We start from the raw sequence: 19668 nt of genomic DNA on the forward strand, positions 1-19668 counted from the left end.
AGGCGTCTATAAAATTTATCAAATCGTTTTAAAACGGATAAGGAATCAAAGGAACTTGGACAAAGGTTTTTATCTGAACGATATAATTGACGCATCAAATACACGTCAATGGATTAATAAATGAATTAATGTGTACAACTTGATTCATATGGCACAGAAAAATAAAATATATGACACCACGTACTACTTACATACATACATATTTAACATTTAAAAATAATGACTTATACGTGCTATGCCGTTAAAGTCATATTATAAAACCAGTCAATTCTAAACGCCATTACATTTGTTTGTTTTCTTTACTTAAACTTAAACGCGATATCATTAACTGCGTTAACAATCAATTGTTTCCAACTTCACTGATCATGATTTAAATTATATTTGCTAACAAATGAATCCCTTTTGAAGGGAATTAAGTTCATCATTTATTGTATAATTTTTAAAAAGTTTAAAAAGGATAAAATGGTCAATCAATCATAAAACCACAGTCTTTGCACATAGATATAGTATCGAATTCATGAATATCACGAATAAATGACGGCACTATTTACGATTGAGTTCTTGAAATAATTAACCGTCACCGGGATTGCACTCACCCTAACACAACTTCAACTTCAATACAATCCACTAACGAGAAAACATTACACGAGATCGAAAAGAAAACCAATGATTATTAATCGATGTCATCTTCTGTTAAATCATCTTCATCTTGACCATAATCATCATACTGATCTTTCAAATCATCTTCTTCTTTGTCTATTGGACAATGTATGCATCTCGATTCATTGATTCCATAATTAATACAAGTGTCTCCTATACATTCGCAGCAACCATCGTGGAACCATCTATAACTACTAGCACCCATGCTCTGGCAAGACGCCCGACATTTGTTCCAGGAGTTACATTGAGCCATAAATGCAACGGTGCAGTTAACCGTCATTACGTTTGGTTTCAATGGGTGCACTTCTTCATTGGAAGTTTCTGAAAAAAATATCAATTTTCGTCAGTAATAAAATTTACATAAATATATTATGTAGAATTCAGGAATTTGTCTTTAGAAGTAACACATATCTAATTAAAATTATTTCTTAAATAAACATATATTGACTTAAAATGTCATATTTACAAATAAAATTATAAAGGCACATGGCAATAATTGACAATTAAATAAGTAACATTTTAAAGATAAATTATTGAGTTTCGTGTTAAATTTATTTATAAAAAACGAGAAATTTGAGAAAAATTATAATACATACTCATAGTATATTTATTTTCATGTTTTGGTGTAAATAAAGACATATCAAAATCCACTGGAAACGTGAATGTAAGCCAACGTTCGTGCGGATCCGGTTCTGCGGTTAACGCTTGAAACAGACCTGGCATCGGATCGGTAAAATCCTCCACATGAGACTTCTTGCTCAACGGATTATCTGTAATATTTGGTTTCGGGCACAGATCTATGGAAAATACAATTAATATAAATATAAATCTTTTTATTTTGTAATATTTAGTGAATCATAGAAAATAGAAATGCGAGAACTTACCTACGCACGAACAACATTCATCATAAAGATAACTAAGACAAGAAAAGCATTCCTTGCAGCAGGTACAGGTAACGAGATCGCATTTGCAACTTTGCGTGAGCATACATTTACTCACGACACTAGCACAGATCGCTTCGTTGCAGGCTTTAGAATATTTAGTGATTGCAGCCAGAAATAAGATTCCAATGATTGCCACGATAAGCGTTCTTCTCCAACTCGTCATCGTGTTCTGAACAAACATAACATCAACAGACATTAATATTACACTCGTTCAACTGGTTTCAACGATAGACGAAACTTTTTTCCTTTACGTTCGACATGATCTCGCCACGATCAGACAAAATAAAATACATCGTCCGAGGTCAGACTTCTAAGATAATCATATATATATCGTAAGAACTCGAATATCGAGTTTACGTGTGCCGGGAGAAGGTTATCGAGAGCAATTAAAACAGCCGATAAATTGGCGCCACTTCCTTCTAACGATGTATACAACATATCGCAAGGAGCAAGAACACACGCGTCCGCTATCGAGTCTACGGTAGACAGTGAATCGCATACGTTGATTACGACCATGAAGCTCGATTAAGGTTATTAAGAATATTCATGAACGTGAGTCAGGGATGTCATTAAGAGGGGGGTCATATGCCGAAAGAACAAATTTTTAAATTTCATGTGTTTTTGGAACTCTCTTTGCGAAACAGTGGTTCTCAATCTTTTAATCGCAATTTATAGGGGTTGTGAAATGATTTAATACTGTTAATTTTTAATACTTATTTGTTTTAAAATAATTTTTTAATATCATATTTTATAAGAATATAAAGAAAACATGGTACATCTGTTATTTAATTCAAAGTATTAACTTTTTTCAATTTTTCTTATCTTATAGAGAGATCAAGTTATTTAAATATTACAATAAAAAGCAATTCAAGAAAATTGAAAAATATTATTATAAAATTATTATCATAATCTACGAATATGTATACATTTATTGATTCTGTGTTTAAATTTGTTATTGCATTTTTATTAACTAGTTTTTTAACTTTTAAAAATGACTGTATTCGATGTTCATTATTAAGTACAGAAATATTAATTATAATGCAATGAATTACTTATTAATTATTAAAAGAAATAATAAATAGTACTAAAAATGATATAAAAAATATATATATAAGATTGAAAAGCTGATTTAATACACGATTCTGCAGAGTAGGAAAGAGGAAAGAAATGATTGTAAAGACGCAATGTCCGATAATTCGATGCAAAATGATTTGCACGCGTAATTATAACTTCTGAACGTGTCAATTAAATAGCTATTTATATCTTGCATAATCACATCCTATGATGTTTTTTCTGATGAAAAAAATTCCATTTCAACGACCTGTTACACGTGCATCGATTCGAGAAAAATAGTATTTAATTCGCACAACACATATTGCCGATATTATTATTCCAGTCTCAATACTTCATTTAATTTATTTTTTTTTTGTTTATATTCAAGATATCTCTTGAAGATATTCTTTGACAATTAACAAAGATTGCGTCATCGTTGAATGAAGAAAGAAACGCATCAATATTTTAAACTTGATTTTAAAATTCAATATCTGAATGTAATTCTCTCGTTAGTGATTGCTTGATACGATTGTTTTTAATCGATTAAATCGGAAGAACATTAAAACCTTATTTTTCATTGGATTCCCACTTTTGATGTTTGACAAGTAGGAAGTATAAATAAATATGAAGAAAATATAAAGAATCGATTCATTTGATGATTTCCTTCAGATAATTGTTATTCATTTTTCCTTCATTGTGTAATCTTTCGTTACCTTCGACAAGTGCCACTTCATTAAACTTCTACTTTGTACTCAACTGAATGACCTATTAGAGATTCCAGATAGGCAAGTAAATCATAGACAGATTCTTCGAGAAATTCCATTCGGAAGTTTGTCTATTATGAATTGTTATTTTTAAAAATAAAATATATTATTTACATGCAAATATTCATTATGAATGTTAATTGCCTCTCATTATAATACAATAGTTCATATTATATATATCAAAGATTATTAAACAATTCTAAAATTTTATTTCACAAATAAATTATTCTCAAATGATTTACTTATCAGATATTTTGTTGTTTTAAATAATAATAAAATAAAAAAATAATAAAAAATAAAAAATAATAAATAATAATAATGTAAAAAAATAGATTTTTAAAGAAACAAATTTTAAAATTCAAAAAAATATAGAAAGAAATAAATTTCCTAGAAATAAGAAAATATTAATTATATATAAAATTATAATATTATAAAATTTATATTTTAAATATTTAAATATAATAGTATAATGAATGTTTAAGTATTAATTTTCACATTATAATTAAAAAAATAGTATAATAAGGAATATTTTAAAATCAAAATGCATTCTGGAATTTCACAAGTAAAAAAATTATTAATTTACAAACTTTTATAAAAAATATAAAACTTAAATTATATAAATGTAAATAAAATAATTTTTTATTTTATCGATCTTGTTTATGAATTTTATGAATTTTATGAATGTTTATGAATTTTATTTTAATTTTGTTTTAATTGATATAATATTTTCCAATTTTTTTGTGTTAAATATCTATTGAAATTAATAGTCTTTATCATAATTTTTGGAATTTTTATTTACTTAAGATATATTATAATATATTTTTATAGGATAATAATATTTTTATAATTATAATTTGTTATAATTTATTTTTTTTATAAAAAGATATTTATTCAAAGTAAATTATTAAATATAAAAATATAAAAATATTTATATTAATAATTGATATTTGATATAATTAATTGATATTAATAAATCAATATTTCGATCTAAATAATTTTAATAAAGATGATATTCTGCAATCAATAACTGATTATTGTCTTAACATCTTATCTATCAATGATATTATATAATATTTTGATGTTAATAATATCGTATTTTGATGTTAATAAATATTTTTAAGTTTATAAAAATATTTTAATAAAATACACATTTGAAATATCTTTATTTTATGTATTAATATATAAATAAATATTTATATATTATATAAAATAGTTTATATTATATATTTATATAGTTTATATTATTATATTTATATATTAAATAAAATAGTTTATTAATCATATATAGACATTACATTAATATATTAAGAGATAAAACTATTTTTTAGGTAAGCAAAATCATTTTTTAATTTCGATATTTCATTTTTTAACAAAACATGATTAATAGTATATTTGCAAAAATAGAATGCAACGCAATATTTTTCAACAATCTTTCATGCATTTACTTATTAAATCTAAAAAAAAAGAAAGTATTTAGAATTTATTAATCTTTAAAAAATGAAAAAAGAAATCTAAACAAAATAAGAATATTGAAATAATAGTTTTGTTCAATTGCAAATACAATTGATAAATCGTGGAGAAAAACGACTGCAAATTTTTATTCGTTGAAGTAGCTAATTGAAATGCCGTGGATGTCCTATGCAACGAAGGAATCACGATGGAGGCGCCGCGCGCATTGCGACTAGAGACTGAACGGTTTTAGAAAAATTCCAACTGTATTGAAATGTAAACGTTCGTCATCCAGGGACAGACGTGCTTACAGCCTCGCCTTGTTCTAGCCCGAGGCAATGGAATAACTTCAATAACAAACGGCAATCGCCTTCATGGAAGGTATCTACCTACGTTCGTATTTGCTATTCGAATTCTCATTTATTCATATATTGTAATTCTAACCTCTATACTATCTACTTAGTTAAAATATCATATCTTTTACTTTTTTATTTTTCAAAATCTATGTATCGAAATATTTTAATATTTTCTATGTGTTCTTTAACTTTTAAGTAATATAAGTAATATAAAATAATTTTTAAATATATGTAAATCTATAATTAAATTATTTTAATTCATTTTTTCTAATAAGAATATCGCGAAAAAACTAATACAAATTTCAAATTTCATAATTCTAAAATCTTTATAAGATTAAAATTTCGTCGTCTTCCAATATGAAGATTTCTATAAATATAAATTTTTTTTAACTTGATTTATTTGTAAGTTATTTATATACGTTATTATTATTAAATTATATTACTATATATGCTTCTATATTCTATTAAATTATGTATGAAAATCTATCTATAATTGATTATTCGATTTTATGTGATTTTATGAAATGGAAGTACTTGCAAATAAATTCTAAAATCTTATTGTGACTTATTTTCAAATGATTTATTTATCAATCTTTGATTATTTTAAATAATAATAAGAAATAAACAATAATAAATTTCTTCGTATAAAAGATATTAATATATTGATGGACGATTTTTGAAAGATTTAAATATGTAAGTAAACATAAAAGTTGATATGTGCAAAAATATGGATTCTGACTTATTTATTAAATCATAAAGATTTTAATTTTGCAATAAATCAAGCAAAATAGAGATAGAACATAACAAAAAAAAAGGCCAATTATAATTTATTTCAATATTTATTGAATTAATTATTATTAGTGATAATTAATAAATATATACTAAACTAATAGTTTTTTAAAGTTGAAATTGTATTACAATGGATATATTGAACAATGTAATTGATTTATTAATAACTTTATTATTATTTATCGTAAAGCAAAGTAATTTTGATCAAATAATATCAGATATGTGTAATATTCTTATATACAAATTTTTTTTTTTTTTATATAATAATTGTGAATGTAATAATTTTTCAGTTATCGTATTCCAAAGTCAAAGTGTCACTTTCGACCCCACACTCCTCTATACACTTCAATGTATCGTACTTGGAGAATACAAAAAAGTGCATTCCTTTCTAGAAATACTCATGCAGTTTGAATCAATTGTTGACGCATCCGTATGCCGTTCATCGTTTCTTATTGGACATGCGTTTTTCGCGGCACCGACAACAAAACACCAGACAAGTAATGAAAAAAGATGACGAAAGAAAAGTTTTTGCATTTCACTACATGTACAACAATCTCGATGTAAATTTATCAAAAATTTAAAGAAAAAAGAATGTAAAATTAGACACAGTAAAATCGCGTTAAAATTTTCAAATTCGGGAGGTTTCATCTTATGAAAAATTTTAAATAAAAAAAATAGGATTGGACATTTGACAATGAAATTTTTATTTTACTTTTTATTTGCTTTATTTTAAATAATATTACTTGAATAATAGTGTATTTAAAAATTAGATTATTTTAATATTTACTATTTTATTTGATAGTCTGATGTTTTTCTGTCATATTAAGTAATTTATTTCTGTGATTTTTTTTGGTAATTTTTCTATATGAAATTTCTTAAAATCATTTTCTTTTTTTTATTTTTTTATAGATACGCATTTCTTGATTTATTAAAATTTGTTAAAATTTTGTTTATTAATATATCTGTATTAATATATATTATATATTATAATTTTTATTATTTGTTATATTTTATTTCTTATTATTATTTGAAATAATCAAAGATTCAATCTATGAAATATTTGAAAAAAGTTTATTTTTTAAATAAGATTTTGAAAATTATTCGCAAATATTTTTTATTTTTATCATTTTTATTTCAATTATTATAGCTATTTCTTCTTTTTATATTTTATTTTCATTTCAAATAAAACGTATCCAATCCTGATTTGTTTCAATGTGAGAAAGAATTATACGGAAACTTATAACGCAATTAATTATCATTTCATTCTAAACGCCAGTCTCTTTGTATCCATGATTTTAACCTGTCGTTTCTTCCTCGTTCTAAGAAACGATAGAAAAGGGGGACTCGATCGATCGTGAAATGGCCGACTATAAATGCGTGCACGCGGCCAAGATAAACGTTTCGCAAGAATCCGATATCGCATGCCAACGAAATATACCAGATTTGCACAAAATCAACTATCTCTCTAACTATATAGAATGCTAAAAGCGCAGTAGAATTGACTCGATAACGTTGCGATGTATTAGACGTTTACAATAATGATTTGAATCGCAATTACTGCGAATAGATCTATAGTGCGAATCTCTACGGTAAGGCACGATAAATAAAAAAGGCGTGATTCCAATCGAATCTCCTTCTCCGTTCTTCATCGCAAAAAAAGATCGATTAAAACCGGGATTCGCCGGTATGTGTTTACCTGACAATCCTGAAATGTATTCCAATGAGCGAACGGTGGGTAGAGCGGTAACCTATGCACGGGTAACTATTTTAAGCACGCGCAACCGGTTCGCGTTGCGACTGGTACGAAACATGTTCTCTCCGTCAAGCGTATCCTTCTAAACGTAGAAAAACAAACTGTTTTTCTTTAACACAATAAGAAACACGTTCGATCTTTTGCGTATAATCCTCTCTGTCTCTATAATAATCGGCACGATCTATCGATCCATTCGAACAGATCCACTCTTGTTCGCACTAGCTGACACTTTCTCTGAGCACGATATTCGTTCGTGTATTCGCGCGGACCGACCGGTTTGTTAAATTCCGATCTTGAAATCGATGTGTCGCGAGACTCGAGGCAAGTTGGCACACAACTACTTGGCGAATTGTACGACTCGACCAAAGGATGGTGAAGGAGAAAAAGTATCCTGAAAGATCGAGACGAACCGAGTATCTATGACGGGTGCGACGAATCGAAGAGCGACTCTCATTGGACTGAATTAAGGAAGGACGTGGACCGAGAGAAACGGAGAAGCGGAAAGGGAAAGAGGTGTAGGAGGAGGAGGAGGAAAAGGAGGTGTTGGCGATGGTAGCCAAGCGAGTTGGTAGTGGTGGTGGTGGTGCTGCAGCCGCTGTTACCGTAAAGTCGTTGCCGAACACAGTGGTGGTGGTGGTTGCTGATAGCGATGGTGGTGGAAAAGGAGAAGAGAGCGAGTCCGCAGTCTGCTAGACTCCGAAGAACTACCTTCCTGACTGAGAGACTGGTTTTCAATTTTTTCCTCACTTTTTGTTTTACCTGTTCCATTGCTTCTCTCTATCTTTTCTCTCTCGCTTTCAGTCCCCTCTTTCTCTTATCTTCTTCCCCTCTACTTTCTTTTATCTTCCTTCTTCCTCCTGATGATCTCCTACTTTTTTCAGTATTTATTCGTTATGTGCTCGGCTACTTCTTGCGGATATATGATACCATTCGAGGATATCTTTCTTAGACTCAGTGAAGCGAGTAATTCACGAAATCGATATACCACATATTTTTTCAAATGATTGGAGTTTTAAGCTTTCTTCGTCTTTTTCCTAGCTGTCATTTTTCAAGGTTGTCATTGTCAAAAACAAAGATGAAATTAAACTCGAATTTTCTATATTTTGCAGATGTATATGGTATATAGTGTATTTGCGACTAATCTTGAGCAATGAATTTATAATGAATAAATTTTAGTGTTTGTTTTTTTAGTTTTCTTTTCCGTTCTATTCTTCTGTATTTTGCGATCGTACTTTACTGTGCGAAAATTTTATTGTAACATTGATAAATGGAAGTATAGTCGTTATTTGTCAATGTTGATAATTATCAGCAAATTCAGAAACTATGATATCTCTAAAAAAAAAGCATCTGAGCGTGGAGAAAATGAATGAAAATCGATTCGATCTGTGCCTTTCAATCTCCTTAACGGAAGTAATTCCTCATAGAAAGTGCAACTTCTTATCCTCTGTTTCTGATTCTTTAAAGATAAACTAAATACTTATTTACAAGCCAACTGTTAGTCAGTAGTTTGTTGTATTTTTAAAATTTTAAAAATGTTCGAAATTTTTGTTTTCCATCATTTCTCGTTTATTATTACTGCTATTGTAGTTTCATTTGTAAATCGAATTCTATATCATTTAATTGTAACAATTTTTAATTTTTTTTTAGAGGAAAAATAAATAATATATATCATTTTTAAAGATAAATTAATAAAATTAATATTTTTAAATAATTTTTTTATTTCTTTTTTTTTAATTCTTTATTAATTTCTTTATATAAATATTGTTTGTTTATAAAAAAATTTAATAATTCAATAATACTCAAAATTTTTGATATTAAATTTCTAATTTATTTTCTAGTTATCTAATAATAAAATTTTATAGTAATTTGTAAATTACTCTTTTGATAATTAAATTTTAATTTCGAAGTAAGTTCGATGTGTCAAATATGTCAAATAACATCGATTCAATTGATTCTAAAAATTTTAATGCGAAAATAATAAATTTCTTAAAGTTTTAATGGGAAAATAATAAATTCTAAGTGCTTGAGTATTAACATAAATGTTAAATTAGATTTCCGAAAAAAGAAATGCAAATTTCATTCAACAAGGGAAAAAAAAAACTTGAGTCAATAGAAGAAGTTGAAACAGTGGAAAAAATTAACGTTAATACAAATGAATATTCGATTTGAAACTATGTATGTTTCGATTGAATCAAAAAATGATTATTAATTTATTGACCGATTCATGGAAGGACTCGTTATCTGGTTGTCTTTAAGAACGATCACTATTACGAGAGATATGAGTCCGTCGTGCAACCTCTCATTTCCCTCCTACTGCAATCAACGGCATTTAAGCTTGCGTTTCGAGCGTTTAAGTATTTAGTTGCTTCCGTCATACCTCCATGTACTGAGAATTTTTTCGCACTCTGGGATTTTTAATCTGGTTTTCGGCAAGAAAGGACACTCACGAAATTGTATTTTATGTTCGACATAGAGCTTGCTCTTATTAATCCATTAAGATCAAATAATGAAATAATTTTTACATGTATTGATATAATTATATATATATAAATAATAATGTATTGATATAATCATATCATAAATAATTATTTATATATGATTATTATCAAAATATATATATAAGAATAAATATAATTATTATCATTTATTAAGATATATAGGAATAAATAATATATGTAATAAATAATATATAGAAATATAAATTCTTAGAATGTTTTTAGAATATATTAAACATAGAGCATTTTAAAACATATTGTAAAACATTTTACTTAATTTATTATGCATCATTAAATATCAAATGAAATATAATTTTATTTCAATGTTCTTTTTTATTATAATTATTATTAAACATACATGTAAGAACGTTAGATAAGAGAATAAATATATTACATCATGCTACAACTATAAATTTAAAAGAGTTATATTATTAGAATATTCTACATATATATATTGATTACATTGTGCGCAAGTTAGCGATTTTCTATCTTTATTTCTTGCATAAAAGAAACACAATTTAGTTAACTCGATATTATTAGATTCAAGTTCTCTATTTTTTTTTCACTTAATTCAATAAAAAAATAACTAAGACTTAAATTCTTTTAAATCCTGCATTAAAAATGAATGTAACAGATAATAAAGAGGAATTATATAAAAATTTATTTTAATTTGAAATTATAATCAAAATATCTAGGCTATGTACCTATATCCTATTTGTATTATGAAGATTAAATAAATATTCCATCATATAAAATAGAAGCAAATATTTTTACAATTTAATAAAATTCATTATAATTTTGAAATTTTAGAATTTCATAATATTATTAATTTTAATTGAACTTTGAATTGAATTTAACTTAGAAAAGATAATGGGAAAAAAATTAAATATTATCATGAAACATATATATATATATATATATGGGTATAAGAGAAAATTAATTAAAATATTATCTATAAGACATATTTAAAAATCATCGAAATCGGAGAGAAAATAAGTTTTCAACAACTTTATAAAATGTAGCATTGATGCAATATTGGATCTTAAAGGATTAAGAAAATACATTTTTTTTTTTCAAAAAAATATACCTCTCTTTCAAAATGATAAAATCAATTTTTTCAATAATAAAATTAAAAAAAAACATGATATCAAAACTATATACTTTAATAAGAGAGACATCAACGCTCACATAGGAGAGATGCATTAGAAAGAAGAAAATTCAACGTTAAAATTGATTTCATCTTTTTACATTATCAGAATACAATTAGTTAGATTAGATTAGCTTAAAGAATGAATGAGCTATGAAATTAAATATTATAAAATGCTATGAAAGAAAGATGTAAATATGATATAAGATTGGTTCATGAATGTTCGCGTGACTCTGAAGATGTTTTCTCAAAAGTGGAAAAGAGACAAAATTGAATAGATAAAATGGGAGAAAATATGGGAGAAAAGGATACATCAGGTATACGAAGATCGTTAGCTCGAAGAAAAATTAGCCGTTTGTCCAAGTTCCATTCGAAGATGGGTCAATCAGATATGAAAACACTTGTCGGATAGGCATTGTTCCAAGGTAACAGGTCTACGAAGGATCGTAGACACAGGTATACTTTTGTCCTAATGACTGCTCGAGGAATTTAAAGATTCACGGTTTCTTCGAATGTTCGACGGGGTGGTCACAATCATTCACATGCTGTACTGCTGCCATCTTCCTTTTGAAAGCCGCGCATGAAATCAGGATTATGTATTATGACATTTTTGGCAGTTATCTTTATCCTGTGTTTTTTTTTTGACAGGAATAAATTTTATAGTTTGCGTTCTCTAATAAATTATTTTGATTTTTTATATGATTAAAATAAAAGGAGAAAATAATAATATGAAACTCGTTAGCGAATTGAAATACAATAAAAATAATATTGTATTATAGCTGTTATGTATCATAACTTTTTTTTATAAATAATTGTTTTATATATAACAATACTGAATATTATTATCTATAATAAATATTTATTGAATATATATTATATGTATATATTATATGTATACATTTCATTGTATTTTTTGCATATTTGATTATTAAAAATTAATTAAAAATTTTTGTTTTTAAAATAATGTTTCTTCCTTTTCTTTTTTTAAAAATTTTCTATTCTAAAAAATAATAATACTATCTTTTTTTATGTTTTTATTTCTTATAAATAAATATTCATCTTGATTTTATTTTTATAATTTTAAAATTTAACCTATAAAGTTCTTTTAAGCGAATAACTATTTATAACTAGGGTAATAATTACAATTAGTTTGAAGAAAGTAAATCCATCATTATTGGTCGATGGTATTGACTTTTGATTTATTATAATTTATTACTTTATTATTTTATTATATATCACACAGGATTCGGGGCGTGGTCATAATCTATAGTATTGCAGTGTGTGCGTGCATTGGATCCTTTCACTGCCCGTTTAAACTGTTCCCACTTGCCAAGGTAAAACTGCAAACATCTATTTCATAACAAATTTGGCATTGATAGTGATAATGGCATTTTATGACACATTAAAATTAATCATCATTTAACATAAAAAATTAAATTTATTTTAAAAAATTAAAATAAATAGATATTCATATATAAATCATATGATTACATTATACATTTAAAATAACTTAATATAATTAATTTTTATTTATTTTTAATCATAAATTTAAATCTTTGAATTTATTTTTGTTTTATAATATTATTCTTCTTGTTAAATAAGAAATATAAATATATATGTGTATATATTATAAAATAGAATTAATTCATATTCTATCTAACAAACTAATCTTGAAGATTACTAGTAATTTGAAAATAATAGAAGTTTTTTTTTTATTTTTATCTTAACAATCTTGATAAATATATATACTTAATTAATGTAATAATTTAAGAAAGATTACTAGTAAAAATAATTTCTGTCGATAAAATTAAAAAAAAAATTTCTTATAGCAAAATAAATTTTTGTTGCCAACTACTGTTTAAGTTATAAATTCCTATAACACTATTGATAATTAAATCATAAATTAAATATGTATATAATATCTAATTCAATAACTCTTCGTTCATGTATTTCTTATCTCTCTTCTTCGTAACTTAATTAAATCAAAGACGTAATAAATCATAATAGATATATTTTATACATAATTTTAGATATATCGTATATAAAGTTAATATATTAATAGTATTTGAAAAATCAATTTTAAAGACCAAAACAAATATAAAAATTAATATACAAAAATGTTTATCGAAATTATTTATTAAAGATTATTTATTAAACTATAATTATAAATTATAAGTAATTTAAATTTATATTAAATGAAAAGATAGATTGATTTCATCTCCTCTTTTTGTTTAATGTAAACTTAAATTGATTATTAATAATTGATTATTAATAAATTGATAATTAAATAAATAATTGACATTTTTGTATATCGCTTTTTGTATTTATTTTAACCTTTAGAACCAAAGTATTTCGCAAATATATTATCATCTTGTATATATATATACACATATTTTACATATTTTATATTTCTTTCTATAAATTTAAAAAGCAACTTAAAAAATTTAAAGAAGTAACTATTTTAGAAAGTAATTTTTTATCAAATTAAATTCTATAATATCTTAAAAAAAAATGTTTTCTTAATAAGTAGTTCCTAAAATATTTAATTTATTTTATTCTATATTTTATTCTATATTTATATTATATTTATATTATATTTTATTCTATATTTAATTTACTAAAAATATAAAACAAAGAAATAAATAAGATAAATATATTTCTCAATTTTTTAAAACTTGGTAAATGATAAAAAAATTTCTGAAAATATGGTAAAAATAAATATATTAGAAAGTATAAATGTTGATAAATATAAAAAAAATGAGCATATTAAATTTATAAAATTTTCATATATATTATCTGTTAGATTATACTCTGTTAATATAAAATTTTAAAATTCGGTTGAAAAATTTTAGCCGATTTCATAAAATTCTAAGTTTCAAAGAAATATGAGAAAAATTTTATATTCCATCTCTTCTTTAAATTATATTTTAAATTTTCTTGTCTTGTAATATTCTTTTGTTTACAAGATTGTAAATTTAAATAAATATTTTGTTCCTTGAAATTTCTATTTTATATTAGAAAAATATAATTTGAAATGCAAAATTTTTTTCTTTTTATTTTAAAATTTTAAAATTAAAAATTTTTAGCCAATTTTTTTATATTATAATATAAAACGATAGAAAATAACATGCGCAAATTTTTTTAGAATTTTAAAACAGAAAATTTTTGATTAATTTTTCAATTAAATTTAATTTCAATCAAATTTTTTTATTACAAGAATATAATTAATTATTACAAGAATATAATTAATAATATATAATAATTTTATTACAAGAATATAATTAATTATTCAAATTAAAACACGAAATTCTTAGAATTTTAAAATATAAAATTTTTCAAATTCTATTATTATATTTACTTACAACATATTTATCATTTGCGAATTTATTTTTCATTGTATTTATCTCTTGCATTTACTATTTTTTTATAGTATTGAATAATTTTTTATAATTTTTTTATTAATTATTAATTATTAATTCTACAGATACTTATCATTTTATATCAATAGCAATTGTTATTTTTACAATATGGTAAAATCATAATATTAATTATATGTATATCAAAATATATATAAACACCACTTATAAATAGAAAAAAAGAATATAATATACATTTATTTACGACATATGAAAATTAGATTGAATTAGACTCTGATTTCAATTTTAATAAGTTAGACAAAAAAAGATAGTAAAGTTAATCAATTTTTTGGAACACATTTTCGCAGAACAAGTATAGGAGAGCAAATAATGAGAGAAGGACAGAGATAGGATAAAAATTGAGGAATCAGCGCCATCTGTAGAGTGTTATAGAAATTAACATAAATAAAGAAAATATAATAAAAGATAAAAATTCACCGTTTACATTATCTTTCGAATATCAAAGATATCTCTTGAAAGACAAGATAAGACAGAGTAAGAATTAGAAATTAACACTACTTTTCAAATATTTTTTAAAAGATGTATTTTGACACTTAAAAAAGGAGCTGCTTCATAAATATATTCTCATCTATTTTTGAGAAAATGTTTTTAATATCTAAAAGATAGCGCTAACGATCAATTCTTATTTTATCTTTATCTTCCTTCTGCTTTCTTTTATGTTAGTTACAATATTCTGCTGAGATGGCATTAATTTTTATTATATTTTTGTCTTTTTCTCTTTATTATCAATAATTATTCATTTTATTTTTGCATAACGATAGAAATATAGGATATAATTAAATATATCATATCTCTTTCAAAACTACAATGTTTTTCTCATTATATACAATCTTTGACGTAAAAAATACAAATATTCTCAATTTTAATTACAATATACTTTTAAAACGATGATCTCATAAAATATAATATATAAAAATATCTTCATAATTAAATATTTTAACATTAGCTCTTTGGTAACATTGAAATACAAACAGATTAGAAAACACAAATTAGAAGAATATTAAATCTAATAAACATAAACATTAAAAATTAATTAATTTTTTTTTAATATGTACTTATTATATGCTAATTAATATTGATTAATTAATATTAATTTAAATAATAATGTTAAAAAATTCGAGGAATTTTATTAACCTAAGTCTCTTTTTTCATTATTATCCCATCAAATAATCTTAGACTTATGATTTAATTGTTTTATAGATTTTATAGATTATTTTAAAATATATGTTTATTTGTTTTAGTATTTCCTATTAAAATAAACGCTAAGAATTTAAAATCAAATTCTGCGTCCTGTTGGTAACGATGCGAATGACAAAAATGAAAATGAGATTCTAGAATCTTAAAAATTCGAGTCACAAAAATACAATGCATGATTAATCTATTTTTATATCTAATCTGTGATATTGTTATGCATTGTTTGTTGCATTACTCTATACTAAATTAATAATATCATTTTTTATTTTATTGTTTCTTTATCATTTATGGATAATTATTATAACCATTTTATCAACGAATAAAAATAAATGATATAACAAGAGTTTGGTTTGAGATATTAAGCTGATACAAAAATATGTTGTATTTATATTATTATTTATAACTTCAATTTCATGTGGTTATAATTTAATTTTAAAGAAAAAATAAACTCAATTTTTAAAAAGTATAATTAATGCTATTTTAAATAAATACATGAAAATATTTTAACAAAGAGCGTGTGAGTATATTTGAAATATAAAATTTAATACTAAAATGTGTAAAAATATTTATATCAAAAAATTTAAGCAATTATATTGGTAAATTGTATCGATATAGTTCTCTTTATTATTTATAATAAAAGATAAATATGTATTATTATAAATAAAATAATATTTATGATACAGAAATTTTTAATAAAAATGAATGTTCAAAAACGAAAAAAAAATTACTTTCATAATCATGGAAATAATAAAAAAAAACGTAAACAATTTAATTTGGAACCAGGTATGAAAGGTTTTTTATGCACATGTAATTTCTCTGAAAAGGAATGTGTACGTGATGCTTATAAAATACTTAATGAATTTGCTGATGAGATTTATGGATTAGATTCTAAAAAGGTAAAAAATAGAATTTAACAATAATATAAGTACATATAAAAATACAAATCTATCAAATTCTTTTTAATTTAAGGATTCTGACAATAAGAATATTAAAGTTTCTGATATAAAAAAAGATGAAACAAAATATAACGATAATGAAGATGACATTTCAGTTGTTTTAAATAAAGAAATTAATGAATTAAAAGCAGAATATTCAAAACCAATAAATGCCAGAAGATTTCAGGTAAATTTTTTACATATATTTTTATTTCTCTTTAAAATTTGAAATGCTTATAATTTTTCTATCAGGTAATTGACACTGGTGTTAAAAATATAATTTTTATAAGGAGTTCTTTGACAAATCCATTAGAATTAGTTACTAAAATTATCACTGAATTATATAATACAAAACAGCAACGTACAAGATATTTGTTAAGATTACTTCCAGTTGAAGTTATTTGTAAAGCAAATATGAATGATATCAAATCAAAAGCAGATGTAATGCTTGAAAAATATTTTGCACAGGAACCAAAAACATTTAGTATTGTATTTAAGTATGTTTTTTGATATATAAATTATTTATAACTTTATTATGTCTTTAACATAAATGTACAGTAATTTAATTTTATTACAGTCGTCATAGTAATAATAATATATATAGAGATGAAATCATTGAAGACTTAGCAGAAATAATAAACAAAAAGAATCCTGGAAATAAGGCAGATCTAAAAAATCCAGAACTTGCTGTAATAGTAGAAATGGTACGTGGTGTTTGTCTTATGTCCGTTGCTCCCAATTATTATAAATTCAAAAAATATAATTTGTTAGAAATATGTAATACAAAAGAACCCATAAAATAGAAAAAGAAAAAAGTAAGATAAAATTTGAAGAAATATGTATTACAGAAGACAAAAATTTAATAAGAGAAATAAATTATGGTAACGAAGATTCAAATAATTGATGTAAATTAAATTAATATTGTTTTATAAATTTATTATTTTAACAAATAAAAATAAAATAATACATTATATTTATTAATGATGTCGTGTATAATTTTCAAACTTTGATTAATGTTATAATTATTTTATGTTATAATTAATTTTATAATTATATATATTTATGTTTTAAATAATTATATATTATTTATGTTTTATGTAAATTAGAAAACCATAATATATAAATATTTATAATATGCAATTAATATATTAATGAATATTTTTATTCTTAAGTTTTTCACTTTTTATGATAAAATCTATATTGAACGAAAATTATTGAAAATAAAGAAAATATTTATAATATTTTAGTTTAAAAATTATGCTTTGAATTGATGTTCAAATATTTTATATTAAAATTATTTTCACAAGGTCCCATGGTGTAATGGTTAGCACTCTGGACTCTGAATCCAGCGATCCGAGTTCAAATCTCGGTGGGACCTTTGGTTTTTTCTTTTTTATATTAATATTTATAATATATTAAATTAAATAATGATTTAAAAAATTACTGCATTTATTTTTTATGCATTAAAAATTCTTATATATTGATTATATTTATTATAAATATTGGAATAAAAATTTGATATAAAAACAATATAAATAATTAAATTAGAAAAACTTATAATTAAATTACATATATATATATTTTTTACAATTAATCAGATTCAAATAAAAATAATATAATTTAATATATGAATATAAGATGCAAAAGCGTTTTAAAAAAGAACACACTTATTGACGCATTTTCAACAATTAAATTCCTTTCTATTTCGTATCTAAAGACATTAGCTTTATGAAGTAATGTTGTAAGTATTTGATATCATTGTTTTAATTGTTACTTAAATAAATATTATATCGATATATTAAATAAATATTATATCGATATATTAAATAAATATTATATCGGTATATTAAATATATATAATTAAAAATAAAATACGAATATGTCAGCCCGAAAAAATGTTCAAACTGGATTTCAACCGGTAAGTTTGGATACAAACTTTTTTATTTATGTAATATATAATATTTAAATCTAACCTATTTTGCATTATAGGATTCCGATGTTTATATTACATATGAAGATCAACAAAAAATTAATAAATTTGCAAGGCAAAATGCTAAAATGGATGACTTAAAAGAAGAATCAAAAATTAAACAAGTATTAATGAATTTAATGTTAATTTGTGTTACTTATAACCTTATTTGGATATGTATAATTTTATATACATATATTGATACATATTTTACAGAATGAATTAAAGAATTTAGAAGATGCATGTGATGAAATATCTCTTTTAGATGAAGATGCAAAAATTCCATATCACATTGGTGAAGTTTTTATTTATGAAGATTTAGAAAGGACACAGGTATAAAATTTAATAATAAAATTTAATAATAATTATTATCATATATATTCTGAAATAATATAAAGTAATATAATATTATATATTTTTCTTTATTTTTGTTTATTTTTCTAGAATTATTTAGACGAAATTAAAGAGAAGAAAAAAAAGGAAATCTCAAATTTGGAAAGTAAATGTATTGATTTAAAAAATGTCATAACTGACTTAAAAACAAAATTATATGCAAAATTTGGTAGCCGTATAAATTTAGAAGCAGAAGAGGATTAATTTAGTCAAATATCCATATAATGCTTTTTATAATATGAAATAAAATTTTTATATTATTATTGCCTCATATATTCTAATGCATATAATATATCTAAGTTTATATACTTCTTGCTCATCATATATATA

The 19668-nt window shown here is 23.4% G+C and overlaps 3 protein-coding genes and 1 non-coding gene across 6 annotated transcripts; 3 read left to right on the plus strand and 1 right to left on the minus strand.

Annotated features, from left to right (window-relative positions):
- Positions 1-181: 181 nt before the first annotated feature.
- LOC122710635 (twisted gastrulation protein homolog 1-A-like) lies at positions 182-8892 on the minus strand. Of its 3 annotated transcripts, none has more exons than XM_043928612.1 (4): positions 7712-8892; positions 1545-1773; positions 1257-1457; positions 182-981 (listed from the first exon to the last, which is right to left on the minus strand). In XM_043928612.1, the coding sequence occupies exons 2-4, from the start codon at positions 1765-1767 to the stop codon at positions 674-676; spliced, it is 732 nt and encodes a 243-aa protein (XP_043784547.1). In that variant the 5' UTR covers positions 1768-1773; positions 7712-8892; the 3' UTR covers positions 182-673. The 3 variants fall into 3 exon arrangements, with proteins under 3 accessions (XP_043784547.1, XP_043784545.1, XP_043784546.1); XM_043928610.1 differs by lacking the exon at positions 7712-8892 and adding an exon at positions 1962-2135; XM_043928611.1 differs by lacking the exon at positions 7712-8892 and adding an exon at positions 1856-2073.
- A 7629-nt stretch (positions 8893-16521) lies between these two features.
- LOC122710647 (THUMP domain-containing protein 1 homolog) lies at positions 16522-17914 on the plus strand. Its single transcript, XM_043928624.1, has 5 exons — positions 16522-16558; positions 16725-16937; positions 17011-17163; positions 17229-17473; positions 17554-17914. The coding sequence occupies exons 2-5, from the start codon at positions 16740-16742 to the stop codon at positions 17777-17779; spliced, it is 822 nt and encodes a 273-aa protein (XP_043784559.1). The 5' UTR covers positions 16522-16558; positions 16725-16739; the 3' UTR covers positions 17780-17914.
- A 368-nt stretch (positions 17915-18282) lies between these two features.
- On the plus strand, positions 18283-18354 carry Trnaq-cug. Its single transcript has one exon. It is a non-coding gene; the product is annotated as a tRNA-Gln (tRNA).
- Positions 18355-18706: 352 nt separating this feature from the next.
- On the plus strand, positions 18707-19582 carry LOC122710621 (prefoldin subunit 4). Its single transcript, XM_043928586.1, has 4 exons — positions 18707-18894; positions 18966-19070; positions 19162-19278; positions 19390-19582. The coding sequence occupies exons 1-4, from the start codon at positions 18856-18858 to the stop codon at positions 19540-19542; spliced, it is 414 nt and encodes a 137-aa protein (XP_043784521.1). The 5' UTR covers positions 18707-18855; the 3' UTR covers positions 19543-19582.
- The last annotated feature ends 86 nt before the right edge of the window (positions 19583-19668 follow it).

This window comes from Apis laboriosa, unplaced genomic scaffold, assembly GCF_014066325.1.
Source record: "Apis laboriosa isolate Shangri-la unplaced genomic scaffold, ASM1406632v1 scaffold14_cov150, whole genome shotgun sequence".
Lineage (NCBI taxonomy): Eukaryota > Metazoa > Arthropoda > Insecta > Hymenoptera > Apidae > Apis > Apis laboriosa.